This window comes from Harpia harpyja, chromosome 11 (genome assembly GCF_026419915.1).
Source record: "Harpia harpyja isolate bHarHar1 chromosome 11, bHarHar1 primary haplotype, whole genome shotgun sequence".
Taxonomy (NCBI): domain Eukaryota; kingdom Metazoa; phylum Chordata; class Aves; order Accipitriformes; family Accipitridae; genus Harpia; species Harpia harpyja.
The window spans coordinates 2,014,105-2,033,608 of NC_068950.1; the positions used below are offsets into that span (position 1 = coordinate 2,014,105).

The window sequence follows — 19,504 nt, forward strand, 5'->3', positions numbered from 1 at the left end:
TTCTATCTAGCAAAGCGAAGGAAGAGCTAGCACCTTCCGTGTTGACAACGCGATCTATGCAGAGTCCTCTGATAAAACAGTAATAACCCGAGCAGGGATGCTGAGCGGTGTTGACAGTGAAGATACCACACTGCACACTGATAGCACCAAGATAGGACAGAGAGAAAAGGGACCAGTTTGCTTATATCACGCCGACACTTAGGGGTATATATATTAAAATAGTCCCTGAATAGAGGACGAGAAAACAAGATCACCCCAAGGAAAACAGTGCATGTATTCTTCCGACTTTAAAACTATCCCTAGGAAAGTAACTCAAATACCCTTTATTCACAGAATCTCCCCTAGAAGCCACCAATTTCCAAACACATAGACAGCCAAAATTGTTATGCTTTAGCTGAGGGACCGAATTAATCCAAAACTTACGAGACAGCTCTTAAGAGATGAAACCTCTCTGTGGAACGGGCACTCTCAAAAGCCTCAACTATTCAGGCAGGATACCAGTCACAAAGTGGCTGATGTTTTTTTTCCTTAACAAAAGGGCAGATAAATCCCCTCAGCCCAAAGATTTATAAAATATTCAGTGTGCCCTATCAAATCGTTCAAAAAGATGCCATCTAAAAAGCAGGAAAGCCCCCCCCCCCCTTTTCTTTTGACACACAATTACAATCCAGTGCTCTCTAAGCAATACATGAAATTAGAGAAATGCTCTGCACTGGTATCACTTAATGAGTCACAGCCCCTCTAACTCATAGCTGCAGATCACTAAAAGCACAATATCAGAACTAGCTGTGCTTTTTGCCTGGCCCGTACATATGTTTTTGTTGTTAAGAAAAGGCTTGCTTGGGATTTGTGCCAAACATTGAAGTAACTATTTCAACAGGTGTGGGTTTCTTTTAAAGAACCTACTATAAGGCACCCAGGGAGGGGGGGGTTGCTTTATGATTTTTAATGTTTTGGCTTTCCCCAGTATATACCTACCTCAAAGCATAATGTAACAGGGAGGTCACGACCATTTGTCTTTCCACTGCAGTTAAACTTGGAAATGAGGAAACACAAGAGGTAGAGAACTAAAGCAGTTCTCAAAAATGAGCTTGTTAAATGGCTTTGCTGTAACATTAATTTTAGTAACACTACCTTCAATAAACACGTTTGGAGATCTGTGCCAAAAATAAGAAAACTGATTGCTTGTTATTGCTATCATATATCATTACACCAGCGTGTAGATCTGTATTTGTTCCTCTCTTCAGCCTCCTGCCTTTTAACAGCGAGCGGCCCCCAGACTACACGGTTTATTGGAGACTATCAACAACTGCCACTTGCAATCTATGAAGATCAAGTGTAAGCAGAGCAGACCAGTTTGCTGAGCGCCTCACATCTCCAGCTTTTTAGCTGGTAAGAAAGCATTTTTAAATACTGTGACGTTGGACCATACAGTCATGCCAACAGGAGATCTCAAGCAAAATCAGTTCAAGTTTTTCAAAGTAGAGGACCAGCAAAAAACCCTGCAAATTTCACTGTTATGCTTTGAGATAACTCTGGAATCTTGAGTCTTACTAAGGGGACCTGCGCATAAAGAAAAGTAGCACTGAAAATTAAAACAGACATCGGTTGCGACTAAAAAGAACACTTCCTCGTTTTTCTGTACAACTACCTTGTGAGGTGAATTAAGTATATTGCACAATTTGGGGTTTGGGGATTAGGTTTGAAGGTGGGATTGTGGGGTTTTATTTTAAAAGAAAAAAAAAAGCCTTTTCTTGATAGAAAAATTCAGATTACTCTTAAAATGTTAAGAAGTCTCATGACAACTCTAGCTTTATCTCCTGGGGTTAGATTCAATTAGTGGCAACTTGCTTTCTATATGAATTTAGATAGTGAAGTACAATAATGAATTACTTAGCGTTCACCAGATATATTAATTTCTTGAACCACGAGAACTTAGTGACTCTACATTACAGCTTTTCCACTTATGTATTATGTGGCCAAGATAATAGCTCCTTGACAGTTGAAAATATTGCTAAATATTCCAGTTCTTTCCTGAGAAAGCTTTTGGTAAGGAAAAAGCTTTTGCTTGTTAAACCATTTTATTTCTGCTTGGCATTCTTGTTCAGAAGAAATGTTTCCCAAACGACAGATCCTAACTGAATCTGTAATATTCCCTCCACCAGCATTTCTCTTATGCTACTCAAAGAAAAAAAAGAAGACTTTAAGTTAAAATCCAATCTAATTGTTAAGAACCAAATACCTCTGCATAAGCAGAATAGCTGAAAATGCTCCCCAAATAAAAGGTTGACACACTGTTGATTCACCAGATTTTAAGTTATATTAAAACCAGTAAATTTCTGCAAAGGTGCAAGAGTAACAATCTGCGAGGCAGTAGCAGCATCTTTACAGCGAACAGGAAAGGAATCGTTACCTTTCCCTGTAGTAATTAGGAATTTGCAAGCAATTACATTCTTAACTCAGCTAACAGTCAAGTAACGTGACATGATCTTACTCTAGTTAATGGAACTGGACACACACAACTCTGGTAAGAAATCAAAAATATTAGATTTAACACAATTGCTGACTTGCTATCAATGGAACATTCTTCCAGATACTAGCTTTTATGTGAATCCATTTATAGGCACTACCTCAATTTTTCCATTTAGATTGGGTTAAAGTTTGCTGGATATACAGCTGTGTTTGTAGGGAGAGATGCAAGTTATACAATTAAAAAAAAAGAAGAAGGAAACATATCCCTAAAAGCATATCCAGTTTTCCTACAGACTTTCTAAGTGTCCAAAATATGCAGATGCGAATCAAAGGAAGCATTTATTAAAATTCAACACTTCAACTTCTCTAAATTCTTCCCCCCAAAATTCTGGGCAAATTACAAACTTATGGACAGAACTTAACTGTAATCAAAGGGCAAATCTGACACTGGAATTGAGTCAATCAAAATCCACTATAACCGTTTATTTTAAAATGCCCTTTTTCATACATAAAAATTTGATTCCCATAACTGTAATAAAAGGGTGGAGTGTCCGTTTGATAAAAAAAACCCTAAGATATCTGATGAATACAGGAAGTAAGATTTCATGATAACTGTTCTTTTGCTGGCTTGCAGTTTCCACACCAAGCTTTCTTATAAATTTTAGCTTTTCACTTTAGAAAGCTTTCTCTTCAGCATGTTGAGGCTAATGAGCAGCAAAATGAGTACAGATTAAAATTAGAAATGTATTATTAAAGCTTAATTGGAAATTAAATTCTGTTTAAAGGATTATCTGGAAGTTTTAGAGACTGCATTATAGGTAAATCCTGTTGTTCAAATCAGTTCGAAGTTTCCCAGTTGGATACATCTGAAATTTCTCAGGAAGGCTTTCCCCTAAAGCAACCAGACACAGGACCTGCCACAGAAAAGAATATACAGTTGCCTGGAGTTTTTAAACTGTCTGGGATTGATTTGGCGTCCTCAATAATATGTCACTGCTATTTTCTGATCTCTCCCTAGGAACGAACTCACAGTCCAACCCTTGGTAGAAAGGTCTGCCTCAATGAAAAGGCACTTATATTACTATTTCTGGCCTCTCTGCAGAAAAGCCAAAGATACACAGCAGAGACCAAGTGCCCTTTTATCGTCAGAACTGGACTTTTCAAGTTACACAGGTAGGGCACCAAGAGAGAAACTTTCCAAGTGTGCACACTCTGCTCTCCTGTGAGCAACCAGAAGGCAGAGAGTCTCCCAAACTACTAATCTGGCTTCTTTCTCCAACATGAAATTGAACACTAAGTCAAACAAACCCTCAAGACAAGTCAGTTACTCAGTGGAATCCCAGTGGAAGTATTTTCTTCAAAGGGAGATTTCTTCGCATTCACAATCCTCATGTTGATAAGAAAAGCAAATACAGTCTTAAAAAGAAAGACAAGTTAACATCAATTTAATGATTCACAGTTATTGCATTTAGATTTAGTGGCAATACAGCTGCTTGCTGAAAATCACCTAATTACCCATCTAACTATTAAATTTAAGAAGTTCTTGACGTTTGTGTCCAATTTACCAAAACCTATCCAACAATTAACTAACTGCTCTGACTAGCAAAAGAGTTTGGCTCCTCCCTTCCCCTCAAACTAACCCTTTTCTGTTAATATTCTGAAGGTCGTATTAGAATTGGAATTTTAAAAACTCTACACTTGCTACCCAACCAATTTCTAAAATTAATATACATCAAAGTAACTGCTCATTTACTAAAACCACCCTCCATGAAAGCTGTCTAGAAATTATTTAATTAAACGAGGAAAGATTCACAAATCAATAAAGGAGAATCCTGGTAAGCCAAGGAAAAGAAAATTTAAATGTTAGCCACAATTTCATTAATTATAGCAGGTATTCAGCTGCCAGTCCCTCTGTACATCAACAGACCCAGACAATCTCATTAAAGCCAAGAACCTAAAATTAATATCAATAATGAGAAGACACAGAAAGTTATTAGCAGAAAAAAGGTTCATGAGCAACGGAGAATGTAGTTTTATAATACAACCAAGCAGATCACACCATGGAGAACACAGTCCCAGTGCTCTGGCTGCTTCTTCTTTCCCAGGGAAGCTGTATAACCTTGCCCCTCTCCTTGCACAAGAACTCTTACGACCTGAAAGAAATCTGGTTAAAGACGTTGAACTAGCAGAAAAAACTTTGTGGGTTAGCTTGGTTTCTCTTAACTTGCTCACCCCACAACCAGATGAATTTTTGATAGTAGAAGGGAAACAGGAGAGAACAGCGGGAGCCAACAAAAGGATGATTTCTTCAACATTCAGACTAACTCAGCTGTATGGTCCAATCTCACATTATGTTTCAGGGCAGCCTACTGAAGCTGATGTCTCAGCAAACCTCATCTTCACTCTCATGGAAGCTGGAAGGTATGAAAAGAATGAGTCAAACGAATGACGAGAAAATGGGGCCTCATGTTACAGCAAGCCAGCATTTCTGTCCTCTCTCTGCTACCAAAGTTCCTCAAGACACTACATGAACAATTAAGGCCTTTTTCAGAGGCAATTGCTAATTTTCAGGTTACTCAACACAAAATATCAGGTGTCTGTCAAAATTACCAATTGGGGTCTAAAGTACTACTTCTGGAATCAATTGGACCTGTGCTGTGAGTGTATAAAGCACTTTAAAAACTGAAGACCTGCTGTTGGGTCTTCCTCCTGAGTACCAAGTATATCAAAATGGACATTCATAGCATCAATTTCTTCTATTTTACTGCTTTCATCTTAGTTATCCTTCTATAAAATGAGAATAATCACACCACAAAAGTATTGTAAAGATTAAGTTGTTTTTGAACTACTCAGACTCCTTAATAGTGTAAGGCACGGAGCACTACCCTGGGGGTTTAATTATCCTATCAGCAAACCAAAGTTTGACTGGTGCGCTCTAAGGCCCAGAGCAATACACTGAACAATGTGGATAAATCAAGATATTTAACAGCCTCCCATTATCTATTTTTGTGCTGAAAGAGGCAGGGGTCTTGGTCTCACTAGGGGAGTGGGGAATATATGATAAATTAATTAAAGACTATCATACTGCTCACGCAGAAGGAGATGAATGAAGATTGGAAAGACTTTTGGAATGCTTGACTTTTTAATCTATATAATGCTTTTACAGTGTGAGAGAAACTGAGAAGTTAATACTGACTGTTTTTCTAGTTCTATCAGGTTTTTGACAATTTATTACAAATAATTAAAGAGACTTCAATTATTTAGATGTTACAGATTAAAATCCACCTACACATATTACCTAATAGCTGAACAGGTGGCTAAAGAAGAGATGGATGTCTATTTGCAATTTTAGCCCTTTACTTTCATTTTCCAAGTAATTAAAAATCAGATGATGCAATCTAATAACATCAATACCATCCCCTTCAGCTGAGCATGCACCCACAGAAGTGTGTATATGATAGATGTTCCTCTTCAATCCAAAGAATGTCCTGATAAGACAGGGAAATAAACCACATGATGTAAACCCGCTTCTTTTAAATTGTCTTTCAGAGCACCTAATGCTACTCTGCCTATTATAAAGAAAAAGGTGCAGTATCAGGAAACTACAGTTCAAGCTCTTTTATCAAAGACACTGATTCTCTAGAAAAAGGCTTGACCACAGAGCTAGATAAAAAAATATCTAGAAATACACAGAAGCACGCAGTCTGCTATCAGCCTGTTAAAGCTAATGCATGCTGTAGGTATAAAAAGGGAACTCTGAAAACTGCGTTCCTCTCAAAATCAGAACACGTTTAACTGTGCCTGCTGCAAAGCAAGTGACACTGTTCTTTTGCTTCTGAATAATCAACCATTCATGGCAACAACGAAAAGCGAACACGGCACATGGAGTAATGCTGGAATAGAAAGAGAGTAGCTAGCTTCTTCACAACTCTTCCTGGCTAATGGAGACAGACTACACAGATTAATTTATCAAAGAAAAAGAAAAGAGAATCCCTTGCATTTCTCTCTCATTTGGGCTGTCACAATCAGGAAGAAACGCCATCAAGCCAGATTTCTAAAGTAACTTATTTCCTGCAGTTTCAAGTACTGATCCAACAGCAGCAGCGGATCCAAATGCACAGCTGTTCCTCCCAGGAAGACTGGTAAAGGAAATGAAGTCTGAAGTTTAGAGGAAAGGTATAATCCGCAGTGATAGCAGCTGCTCTGTCTGGGTCACTTGGGATTTAAAATATTCCATCATCAGCTTTGTAACAAAATGTTTTGCAATGGTTTGTTGTTTTTTTTTTTATTTTAGTATGTTTTTATTTTCGTAAAAGTGAAGATTTTAACACTGGCTAGAAACAGACAAGTGCGGACAAGCCGAGCAAAAGTTTCCCTTGTTGCCTCTGCCAATCATATTTGGCCTTCTAATGCTATTAGCATCCTAGTGCAATAGATATTGCAGAGAAAAGTACTACCAAGCCAAAACAGGAAGCCAAATGTCTACTACAAACTAAGTGAAAATTACCACGAAAAAATCCAGACATATGGTATGAACTGGATTTGAACCCATGCTTTTAGAACTGCTACATCATTGTTTACTCTTCCATCACCATAACTGTCATTTAAGTCACTTTCAAGTATTTGTTCCATTATCACATCGACATGTCAGGACACAAACAGAAAAACTCTGCAGGCCTGCCAAACGCAGTCATTAAGAACAAAAATTCAAGAAAAGAAAAAAAATGCATTTTTGCTGCTTTCTTGGTTTTTTAGGGAAGGAATCTGTTGTAATATATTGGGATTTAGCAGCCACAAAAGAGCAACAGCTTTGTTTCTGCCACACTGAAACATTTCACAACCAACTCTTTACTCATAGCAGAGCTGCAAACACAAGGCCAGCACTGCACTTGATTTTTACCAGTGAATAGCTACAGTACACTACCAAATACACTGCTGGAGGATTGAGGGTTGTCCCAATGCACTAAAATACCCACATTTTCTCAAGACTTCAGAAATTGACAACAAAACGGGAGGTGACATATTCAAGGACCAGAACCAAAGGGATTCTGCTACAGCCTGTGAGCATCCGAGCTCACATGAACTCAGTACCGGGTTCTGCACAGAGGGAAGGGGAAGCAGAATCCTCCCCCGCTATATGACAGGGCCAGAGCTTGAAATGAAACAGGACCTCTCTCCAGATGCCATGAAAAACAAACTGGGAATCAGAAGAAGGGGTTTTCATCATTAGAGTAGTGAAAACTGCTAGTCAGAGGAAAGGGGAAAGCAAGATAGCTAACTTAAGATTTTATAAACATGATTAAGCTCAAAGGTTACCTGATAGTATTACATATATGCTGCAGTTCCAGTTGCTTACCAGTAAAACTGCGAGGTCACAAAGGGTGTGCATCTACTGAAACACCTATGTGGGTCCCTTGCAGCTGCACAAAAGCCTCTACAAAATTAAGGCAGTCCTGAATGACGCTGTGCTTTGAAAAGGAGAAAGAAGATGATGGCATAAGTTCTTATCTCCAGTGCCTATGACAATGCTAGTCATTTGAGGAAGGTATTCCTATCGGTTTATTTTTGGGACTATCTGAAACCATTCAATTTTTGCAGCTAGCACGTCCATGAAGCAAAGAACCGCAAAGGCAAAGATCGCTTTCTCTCCGTTTCGAGGTGCAGCCGTTATCATAGGTTATTCCTCATCAAAAAACCGTCTTGGTCACCTGGCTGATTCATGTAGCGAAGAGCAGAGAACAGGAGAAAAAGCAAACCCAAAAAGATTAGACGCAGCCCTAGCCCACGCAGCTGAGGTGCAAAGTGTCACTACTATAAACCAACTTAAAATAAACTTCCCCCAACTGGTAACTGTAATACTGCTTTGCTAAAAGCATTACAGTCCAGTCAAATAAATTTCATTCATAAGAGCTGAGATATATATTGATCAGCAAAGCTTAAACACGAATCAGCTGAATCCCAGCCAACTAGCGATCACTGCACTTCTAGCAGTCCAAGAGAGCCAATTATTACTCATGAGTTCATGATGTTTTCTTCACCTTCCTGTTGAAGAGATTATTTAAGACCTCAAATCACTTAACTGGATTGTTTTGTCCTGTTATGAGTCATCTACAAATTCCAAGGCACCATTAGATTCTCCTTCAGGAGCTGCAACCAACTCCCCAGATTGCCTCAGCTATAAAATTGTGAGAAAACAGGGTTATAAAAATTACACACATACTCGGAATTCTACCCCCAGATGTCTTCTAGAATTCATGTGAAAGTGAAAAGATCTCACCCCCTAACGTACACTTGCTATTTATAAACCACCCCAAATCCGCATTACACTCCAAATCAAAAATCCTTTTTCTTGTGAACCCAAAGAGAACAAACCAGAATGTTTAACTTTTCCAGAGAAAGAGGGAGGGGAGAGGGAAGAAGGTAGTAGCATTTAATGCTGCAACTGTTTTTTTATTATTTATTTCTGGTTTACACCAGCAGAACTTTGAACAGTGGCACTTCTTTACATATTAGCTGCATTTAACTTTCTCCAAAAAATGAACTAATATCAACTACTTAATGTTTTGGGGTTTGAGAGCAAAGAATCAGTAAGAACACACCTTGCAGAATTTGAATAAATAAATAAAGTAATAATAATAAATTTTAGTACACAGGCTGTCACTCTGTGTTTAAAAACACTTTGCTATTTCTGGTGAACAAAGGTTTACTGTTTAAAACTTAACAGTCACAACTGAGTAGCAAGTAAAAACAGGATACAGCACAACTAGAGACTTAAAATAGTGACTATTCTTCAGAGTTCTGCTCTATCACCGGGCAGAGCGCCAAGCTAAGCTACAATATGAACCAAACCTGATTTGCACTGCTTTTAAAAACAAACCAGATCCCATGTCAGTTCTGCAAATGCCACCCTTCTTTTCTGAAACGGTTTCAAAAAAAAGCAAGGCATGTATGTTGCTGATAATTCAATATAATACATCAGAGAGGACTCATACTTGAAGCTCATTGATTATTTGATATCCAGAAGGCAAAGAAGGTAAAATCCAGCACGATGCTCTCAAAATCTATTTATTTTAATGATCATTATTAGCTAACAATGTACTTTTAAAGCAAATTCTCATTCTGAGCAGGCCAACATATCTTTTTGCTGGTTGATGGACGACACTTCAGAGAACGACGCAGAATGAGCGCCCAGTATAAAAAAAAAAAGTTCCTAAACCATCCCCATTCCTCCTATTGAAATGTCTCAGAAAAGATGAAATAAAAGCAGAGATGCCCTCATTAAGCAAGATAAAAATAGCTTTTATGTTCCATTTTTTATTTTTAGCTAAAGAATGAAAATGCAGTTATGTAACCCTACAAGTTTCATAAATTAGGAGACAAGCAGGGCATGTTTGCACTCTTTGGAGTTTATTAGCTATCAGGAGAGCACCTAACTCTGCACTGATAGTAGCCACAAGCATGGCTGGTTCAGTTAGAAAACTTATTGGTACAGAATAAATGTGCGATTTAGCTGCTGCCGAGACTCATGTTGGTTCACACGCAGAGAAAGCCATTTCATGATGACCTTCAGTCCGTGATACCAAGATAACACTTCACCAGTCCCCAAAACCACCATGGCTTTTGCAGCATGTTCTTCCCTCCAACAATTCCTCCCACTGCAGCTCAACCTTAAGCCCTCCTATTACAGCCCAAGAAACTGTTTGTAGCTCTTAAGATGAGGCATCAGACAATTCTCTAGGTATTAAAAGTATCTGCCATTACGGTCAAAATTCTTCGAATGCAAAAGGCTCGTACAGTGTAATCATTTCACTGCACAAAAGAAAAATCTAATTACGATGAGAAAGTCAATAAGACGTTTGAATCTGAGTAGGCTGGTGGGAACTTGTGTAATATTTAAGATATTATTTTTGCTCTTCCCTCACCAGTGGAGAAATACCACAGAGGTGGCGAGGGGGAACAGGGTCTCATGAAATTGTGATTAGAAGACTGCAACGAGGACAATCCTTGTCCATTGCTTGTACAGACAGAACAAGGAGAAACCCAGTAACACCACTCCAATAATTGGTGGCTGCTGAATGGATGCCATGAATACAATCTACATAAGACTTTGCAAGGAAAGAAAAAGGTGAAAAGTCAGTGTATTAAACAATCACTGTCTTCCCTTTTGCCACTGAGGTTGGGTTTTTTTCCCCTTAATCCAGTTTACGGATCTCAAAACACCACTTAAGGACTCCAGAGCTAGAAAAATCTTCTGCACAGCTTCACACTGCAACAAGATGCTGCTTCCACAACAGGTCTAAAGAGGCACCAATGTACACAAAGGTCACAAATAACTGATACACTCTCTGAGTTGAGAACTATCACCATTTGCCTGAAAATACATGTATTTTGGAAAATCAACTCAAATTCCCTCCCTTTTGAGACTTCGGCCGTCCAAGGAAAATAATACTAACGTGAATAGTAATAGTTGGGTATCAAAATGAATTGAAAATTCATCTAACAGAACTGCAGTCTGCCATTAACACATCTTACTACTATGTAGTGATAAGTAACCATACTAAAAAACACAAGCAAGTAGCCCAGCAGGGATATCACAGAGGCTATTTTCCCAGACGTCAAGAAATGTGATAGGCCAAGCAGGCAAGAAAGTAAAATACACATTGAGAAAAACTGCCTGTAATATACAGACTTTTAGACACGGATCATGAAGTGCTGTAGAATTATTAAAGCCTAAAGCCAGAACACATCATTTCATTCTCCTCTACTTCATTATTTAAGACCCATTTTTTGTGGGTGTGTGTTGTCGTTGTTTTATTGCAAAGAATTGTTCTGGTACAAGGGGAAGAATTTTCAGTTCCCAAGAAATAATTTGCAAAACAAGTCTAGATTATCAACACTCAGTTACAACTTTATAATTTATAAAGTACCAATGAGATCATACAAAAACATCCCTGGTTAACAAATACGTGCTTTTGCAATGCTCATTTGGCTCAACAAGTACTAATGGAGATCTTGACAGAAATCTGATTCCTGGGTATCACTTACACAGCACTAAACATGCTATGCAAATCATTTAAAACAAATCAGAGCTACATTTTAAATATTAACTCCTACACACTATCAGATACACTGATCTTAGCTAATGAGTTAGTAAAGATTCACAAGTTTGGCTACCACCTCAAATTTACACCAAAGCCTTTGGGACTGCATTTGTTTATCGAAACGCAAGTAGTTTAAACCAAAAGACAAAAAGGGAAGCAGCACTGAGGTCACAACTGGTCACCATCACAAAATGTACACTGCTGCAAGCTTATGTTCACAAAAAATCTACCAGATTTTGACAGTTTGCTTCTTTTCACCCACTTACTCCAATCCTGTCAGCTACCATGTACCCTCGACTACAAAGCAACAGCTACTCCAGCACATCTACAAAAACACTGGGGTAAAATTCCAGCCATCACAACCAGAAATGTTATTTTAAAAAAGAAAAGCTTATTTTCTTTATTTTTTTTTAAGATACAGTATTACATTTGCTGAAAAGTGCCCTGAAGTATACTTGAGTTTCAGATTCTACATTCGGTACAGAAACATTAATGCCAGCGTGGAACATACCATTAGAGACTGATCGATGCTGTCGGAGAGATTGACAAAACCACTATAACGCAGCCCAAGAAAACGCTCCTTTGCAATTAGAGATAGGTTATAGAAACCAAAGACAAATATTTAGCATTTAAGACATTTTGTTTAAATCCCTATTGGTCATTTTCAAGAACATGTCTACTTTTTGCCAAATTAGTATCTTATTACCACTACAATGAAAGTGCCTAGAAATACTTTATAATTTCTTCCAGAACAACTTACACGTCTAGTCAGAGCAGAAAACTGCAGGGGCTAAAGCTCACCTCAAAGAAAACCCAAACCCATCAGTTCGATTTAATATGGTCGAGCCCTGATGCAACCCACTGCACGGCCATGCCAGAGCTCATACTAACACGGCACTGGGCAGCCACAGGAGTGAAAGATTACAGGAGCTTAAAAGTGCACAATGCTGCTGCCTCAGCAAAGAATCAGGGTCTTGATCTTGATAAGGTACAGTAAATGCTTCATAATTAAAATCAATTATAAAACTGAAAAAAAATGGTTAATACTAGAAGTAAGCGGTTTGATGAACAGCAAATTACAATAAACATTGTTTCCAAACCAGGACAGGTAATCCAAGATGGCTAGAAAAACACAAACGCTGGTTACATGATAAAAAAGTTAAAATAAAAGGTCATCTGACTGAGAAACCTAACTACAGTTAAAAATGGTTTTCAACACCACATCCTTATACACAATCACATTATGGGCTTCCCAGGGCTTAAGGGTTTCCTCCCCTCCTTTTGTTTGGGTTTTTTTTTTCCACTGTGTGAAGAACAGCTCTTTTCTGTTTCATTTAACAGGTACTGAAGAAAGTTGGCATCCTGGCCACATGGCTACTAATATAATTTCTCACTACAACATATTCTTGAAAAATACTTTAAGTGAATGATTCCTGTTGTACTGTTTTGTGGTTTAATGCTTTACTTACACAGAGAACGCTCATTTACCTCTGCCCTTCTACTGATGCCAGCACATAATTCAGATTAACACACCATCAACTCCTCCCGCTGACTGATGTTTTTGCCACGTCTGTAACTTCTACAGGAGGTTTGTAGCTCCTATATTCGCAACTATAACTCAAAGTCATCAAAACTACAAACTTCAATTTGTAAATACAAGACCAAGAAAAACACTATCCAGACCTAAAACTTTTCAGGATCTTAACTACAGGCAAAGGTCACCTCCGCAAAAACGGCTTTGCAGCTCGGTAATTCTCTTCGAGGGAAATCACCAAAATCACCCTCAAAGAGTTGGAAGAGCTGACTGTACATAACCTCGAGAACGTATTCTCTTACTAAATGAGTAGCTTCTATAAATGCAAATTACTGCAAATGCTCTCCACCGCTGAAGCTAAAGAAAACTGAAATGCAGCACACTGAGCCGAGTTCCACATGTTCATCCTGTGAATTACAATTAATACATTGAAATACAGCGGTTGTACAATCATAGTTTCACATGCCTACAGATCCTTCATAGCTTTGCTACCTCATTAAAACAGACGGACTTGGCCACTGCACAGAAAAATACTTTGTCTGAGAGCTGAAGCAAGCAGCTGTAAGGCATGGTAATGATGGAATAATAATAAAAAAAGTCATTGTCTCCTTAAAAAAAAACACAACAAAAACCTGACTGGGTTTACCAGAAGAAACATTACACTGCTAACTGAAGTATGTGAGTTCTCCAGCATGGCATATCAGAAGCCGACTCGCATGTTTACCTTGGACAGCTCAGATGAGTTAAGGAAAGCCGAGCATTGCACAAGAACAGAGATTCTTTGTGCCCCTGTGGGTAGCTCACCTCTGCATTTTCACCTTCTGATTTACAATAATTCTTTCAAAGAACTAATGACACTGCACCATTATTTCAGCACATTCAATGCAGTTACTCGCCCAGCCTGTGTTTGCCAAAAGAGCGATGATGCCCACAGCCCGTGGTACAGATGCTGCGACGAGGGGAGCGTATTTGGCGGTACGGAAACCAACTGACTTGGTTCTGTGTCCTGCCTCATCAGAGAAATCAGAGGAAGATCTCAGATGAAGCCTAAGGGACCTATTTCTTGGTCTGGAAACGTGCAAATTCTGGATCCAAATCCCATATCTGGGAAAGTAACAAAGAAGAAAAACACTGTCTAGAGCTTGAAAAATTAACATTTCTGTTCTGAGAGAAACTCACGATACTATTAACTTGAACAAAACTACTTCCAGCTGAAAGCATTAATCTCTGCACTTGGAGGGCTTAGTCCTGATTTTGATGCGTTTCTTTAATATCTTTCAGACCTTCAAAAATACTATTACATAGTCAGGAATTTCTCTTTTATCAAATTATTTAATAAAAACATGCTGAAGACATTAGGAAACATTGAGACACTGTATCATCATCATCATAGCATTTCTCATTTTTAAAACCACAGATTAGCATTCCTGATTTAACTAAGCTTTTAAATACTCTTTTGCATGCTATCTACATCAAACAATGATCTGTGAATGTACAAAGAGACATTTTGATCTCTTCCGCAGCCAGTAAGAACAAGTAAATGAGTGACTGTCTCATACCCAAGTACAAATTTTGTTACAGGGAGGTGTGTGCCTGTGTATGTGTTTTACACACACACAAATACAAACTATGGGGTTTTCACTTGATTTTTATTTAATTGCACTTCAGTCAAATGGCCATCTATGGGTAGCTATGCCATTACAATATATTCCACTTGAAAAAATTAAACTGCAACAGGATCTTTGTATTAATAATATTCAGGTTTAAAATATAAACACCAACTTTTTACTTCACATAGTTTTCAAGAACTCAAAGAAGCAACGCAGGCACACAAAACTTTTGATAACACCTAGAAAATACGCAAGCAAACCCTGTCATGGCACCATCATACGGATTGACAAAACATTGAATTATGTACTTGGGAACACAGAAAATAAGTTTTGTGTCACTGAGGAATACAGGTTATTACTAAAGGTCCTCTTTTTGAGGAGTGCTGTTACTAGTAGGTCACTGAGACACCTTCTGCAGGTTGCCTGCATGGGGGGCTTTGTGTGCAGGAAAAGACTGTATAAGCGGTGCTGGAATTTTGCAGAATGTTTCCAAACATCACCATTAACGTGGGCTTTCTTCCCTGTTTTGACTCCAGTAACATCAACATCAGCACAGCCCTCCAGGCAGGTGGGACTGGGAGATGGCACTGGCTGGCAGGTTTCTGGAGTTAGGGGTTTGGGGGGGGGGGCTTTTTTTTTTTTTTTTTTTTTTTTTAGGTAAAACTGCAAGGTCCATAAGAGGGAGCTCAAACACAGCTCCAGCTGACATCCCTCAAAACTAAGTGACTTTAACAATGTATATTAAAAAAACAATCCTGGAAACCTGAGACCATCTCCAACTGAACAAGAACCACCTTTAAAATGCAGGTCACAAGCTATGCCCAAATTTTCTTTAAAAAATCATCTTAGGTTCTCTAGCATTTGAAGAGCCATACATTGAAGAGTTCAACACTGTCTGTGTTATCCTGCATGTTAATGTTTTGTTAATTACAATTTTAAAGGGCAGTGACAGCCTTGTATGAGTAAATACATGCAATGCAGCAAGCACCACTGGGCTGTGTTACAACAGAAATTGAGAGTAGGCCCTGGTAAACAACCCGTCCTTAAAACACAGAAACCAGTGCAGTTCTAAAATTTCATGCTTCACATAAAAAAAGGAAAGGAGCAGAACCACAAGCAAAATACAGGAGTCAATGTCACACAGGAAAAAAAACCCTCCCCCTCGCCTCACCCACTTTGTTACTATGGGACTCGCAGAAATCTCTGGATTATAAACACGAAGGTCCCACTCACAAGACAATTAAGCAGCTCCAGTGCTTCTATCGGCCACCCACCTCCATGACTCTTCACAAGGTCTGCGTCTCCCAGAAAAGCTAAAATGCATTCTTGAATTTGCCAGCTGAAAGACAGGACTTTGTTGCTCCTGAGAATAGGGGAACACTTTTGAAACCAAAGCGATTTATTTTTTCAAAGGAATTCTTTTTTTCCCAACTGAATGGTGAGGGCAGTAGAGAAAGGAGGAGTTAATATCATGCTGTGTTTTGTCCTGGGCAAGAAAGATGTATCATAACTTTAAAATCTCAGATTATCCAAACAGCACAAATAGGTGGAAGATTACCAAGTCAGAAAGTAAGCTCAGAAATGGCATGTCTACGCACAAGAAATGGTGGAACAGTAGTTCCCTGCCTCTGCTATGACCAGTAACTAACAATAAAACAGACAAGATGGTAAACATTGCAAAAAGACAATTACTAATAATGAAAAGGCAACAGAAATTTTGGGCTGCTTCCACAAACTGAGTAACGCGTTTTCAAACTGACAGCAAAGTATTGGTTGCCAAATGAAAATGAGAGCAAACAGCAAAGTTGTGCTTAACCCCTTTTTGCTTTTATACTGCATTTTAAACACAGATGAAATCATGGAATTTAGAAGAAAAAGTCTACAAAGAAGACATTTTACTCAGCTATTTGGTCAGTGTTTCCATCACTTCAGTACCCAGAATCCTCAGACAACTTATTCATCTCGGGTCCTTTTCTCAATACCAGGTTCGTGAAAATAAGATGGGTTTTCATCTGCAAAACCTGGGTTAGAAACACTCAGATTGGGGAGAAACAGAATTAGGATTCTGACTTATCTTGCCGAAGGTGAATGCTAAACATAAGAGTTAATTGAAGGACAACCTGTAATTGCAGACTTCAAGAACTCTCAAGAATACCCAGCTCTCAAGTGGCAGCCAAGGACTGATCACCAAAATGCAAAATCCCGGGGTACTGAGCTACACAGGCATGACAGAGGTGCAAGAAACAAGACAACTCCAGCAACTGCAAACATCTCTAAATTGTCCTCGCTCTGCTCTCAATTAACTCGAGCAGCATCCTCTATGAAACATCAACAAATAGTTTAGCAAGAACAAAGCTTTGGCCTCACACCTTCCCAAGCAGGAGCTGACAGAAGCAGCATGCTTTTCTTCTGCATCTGACCAGCAGCAGCACCAATTCAAAACAAGTATTTACCCTATCCTGACACAGAGGAATAAAAGGAAACATTTCACTGCAAATCCAACTGTATGTTCTCTTGTTCCCATTCCTGCAAAGGTTCAGCCACAAACAAGACCTTAAATTTTCTTTAAACAGTTAAGAGAAAAACAAAAATGTTGACACAAGCAGGTGAGACAAGAACCACATGGAAAAGCTCTGACATCCCTATATCTAAACCAGAAAAGGCATCTGATGTTCGGAAAGCGCATTTGTTACGCCGTTAATTTCTGCTGACGGGCTTTGCAGAGATATCAGAAGCCAGGGAGGATTTTTGGAAGTGCAGCAATTTGCACCTACGACAACTGGAGTATAGCAGGAACAACATTAGTGACACCAAGTCCGGCACCTCCGGCCGGGTCTCTGCACGCCCATGGGTGCTCTGTGCCCCCACGGCCCTGCAGCTTGGGGGGGGGGGGGGGGGGGGGGGTTGGGGGGGGGGGAAACCAGGGTGTTACCTGCCAGCGGCTTGGGGCAGGAGCCTGCCCTGCCCCAGGGATGCTCCGCAGGGCCCTGAGGGAAGCACTCCTTAGGCAGGTGGGTGTAAGGCTGGGAACACCCCCCCCCCCCTAATCTGGGCCTGTCCCAGGGTGAGGAACTGGGACCCCCCCTCAGAGCCTGGTGAAGGAATCGGGGGACCCCCAGCCCCTCAGACCCAGGCCTGTCCCAGCATGAGGAAGTGGGACCCCTCGCCTCAGACCCTGGTGAAAGAACCGGGACCCCCACCCCCTCAGACCCGGGTCTGTCCTGGGGTGAGGAACCGGGACCCCCCCCCTCAGACCCTGGCGAAGGAATCGGGACCCCCCCCTCAGACCCGGACCCGTGGCGGGGTGAGGAACTGGGTGTCCCCCCCCTCAGACCCGGGGCCTGTCCCATGGTGAAGAACCGGGGACCCCCCCTCAGACTCGTCCCAGGGGAGAGGGGGTCCCCCCCCGTGCCAGCCCACCACAAAGGAGCCCCCACCCAGCCGGACCCGCTCCCACGGAGACCTGAGGGGAGGGGGGCTGCCCCGGGGCAGAGTCGTCCATGTGTGTCCCCCCCCCTCAAACGGGGGCACCGGGGACTCCCCCCGCGCCAGGCCCTGCCCCCGGCGTGGCAGGTGCCGCTCTCCTGAGGATGCTCCGGCCCGGGGCTCGCCGCGGGCCGGGCCCGGTACCGGGAAAACGGCGGGGGGGGGGGTGGAAAAAGGAGGGGGGGAGGTGAGTGGGGGCGGAGAGGGAGAGTACGGGGGGGGGGGGCGGCGGCGCGCGGCCCCCCGCCCCGCACCGAGGGCGCCGCCCGCCCCCGCCAGGGGGCGCTGCCCGCCCGCCCCGCCCGCCGCGCGCCGCCGCTGCCCCCGGGCCGAGGGGCGCCGCGGGGGGCGCCGCCGCCGCCCCTCCCCCACCCACCCACCCACCCCCCTCGCCCGCCTCCGCCGGGGGCGCGCGCGCGCGCGCGGGGGGGGGGGGGGCGGGCGGGCGGGCGGCGGCGGGGGCGCGCGCGGGCGGGCGGTTGGGCGGGCGGCGGCAGCGTCGTCGTCTCCTCACCCGGTGGGCGCGGGTTAGGCTCAGATCCTTCATGACCTCTTCGAAGGCCGCCGTCTCTTCCGCCTGTTTCTGGTTGTGCAGAGCGATCTTCTCGCTGAATTTCCGCGGGTTGTTCGAGGCCGCCATCTTCCCCCGTCCGCATCCCCCTCCCCGCGCCGGAGGGGGGGCGGGAGGGGAGGGGGGGGGGGAAGAGCGAGGCGCATGCGCCGGGCGGGCCGGGCGGGCGGGCGGGGGGTTATAAGGCGCCTGCGCGGAGACGGCGCGGGGTGGGAGGGGGCGGCGAGGGGGCGGAGGGGCGCATGCGCGGGGCACGCTCGGCGGCGCGCGCGGGAGGAGGTGGTCGGCGGCGCGCCTGCGCAGTAGATGAAGGGGGGGGTTCCCCCGTCGACGTGCGTGGGGAGGGGACGCGCGACGCGCATGCGCGCTGTCGGCCGGGCGCTCTGAGGCGGCGGCGGTGGGGCCGGTGTTCCCCCCCTCGCTGCTTTCTGTTGTTTTCTTTCGGGGGGAGGACGGCTCGCTTGGGACCGCAGCAGCCTCCTCTGGAGCTTGCGGGTATCCCCGCCACCGTACTGACCCGGTCGGGCCAAGCGTCTTCGGGCAGGCCCCTGCGCGTCGCGGCTGAGGGAGCTTCCCGCCGAAAACTTGGCACGGTCCTTAGTGTGGTGACCGGTGTCCTCCGCGGCACAGCGGGCAGGCCTGGCCACGGAGCCAGGCTTGCGTGGGTGATGCCAGGTGGAAAAAAAGATGTGGAGGGGGGGATGCGAGTTGGTGTGTTGCCCGCTGGGCA

The 19,504-nt window shown here is 42.5% G+C and overlaps 1 protein-coding gene across 7 annotated transcripts in view; it reads right to left on the reverse strand.

The window, feature by feature from the left end:
* The window catches only part of CRTC1 (CREB regulated transcription coactivator 1), a 44,889-nt gene extending 25,991 nt beyond the window's left edge, over nucleotides 1-18,898 (reverse strand). For all 7 annotated transcript variants that reach the window (XM_052802320.1, XM_052802316.1, XM_052802321.1 and 4 more), the window contains exon 1: nucleotides 18,718-18,898. In XM_052802320.1, coding sequence (XP_052658280.1) covers nucleotides 18,718-18,843 — 126 coding nt within the window. In that variant the 5' untranslated portion in view covers nucleotides 18,844-18,898. The remainder of the gene's footprint in view (nucleotides 1-18,717) is intronic.
* Between the last annotated feature and the right edge of the window lie 606 nt (nucleotides 18,899-19,504).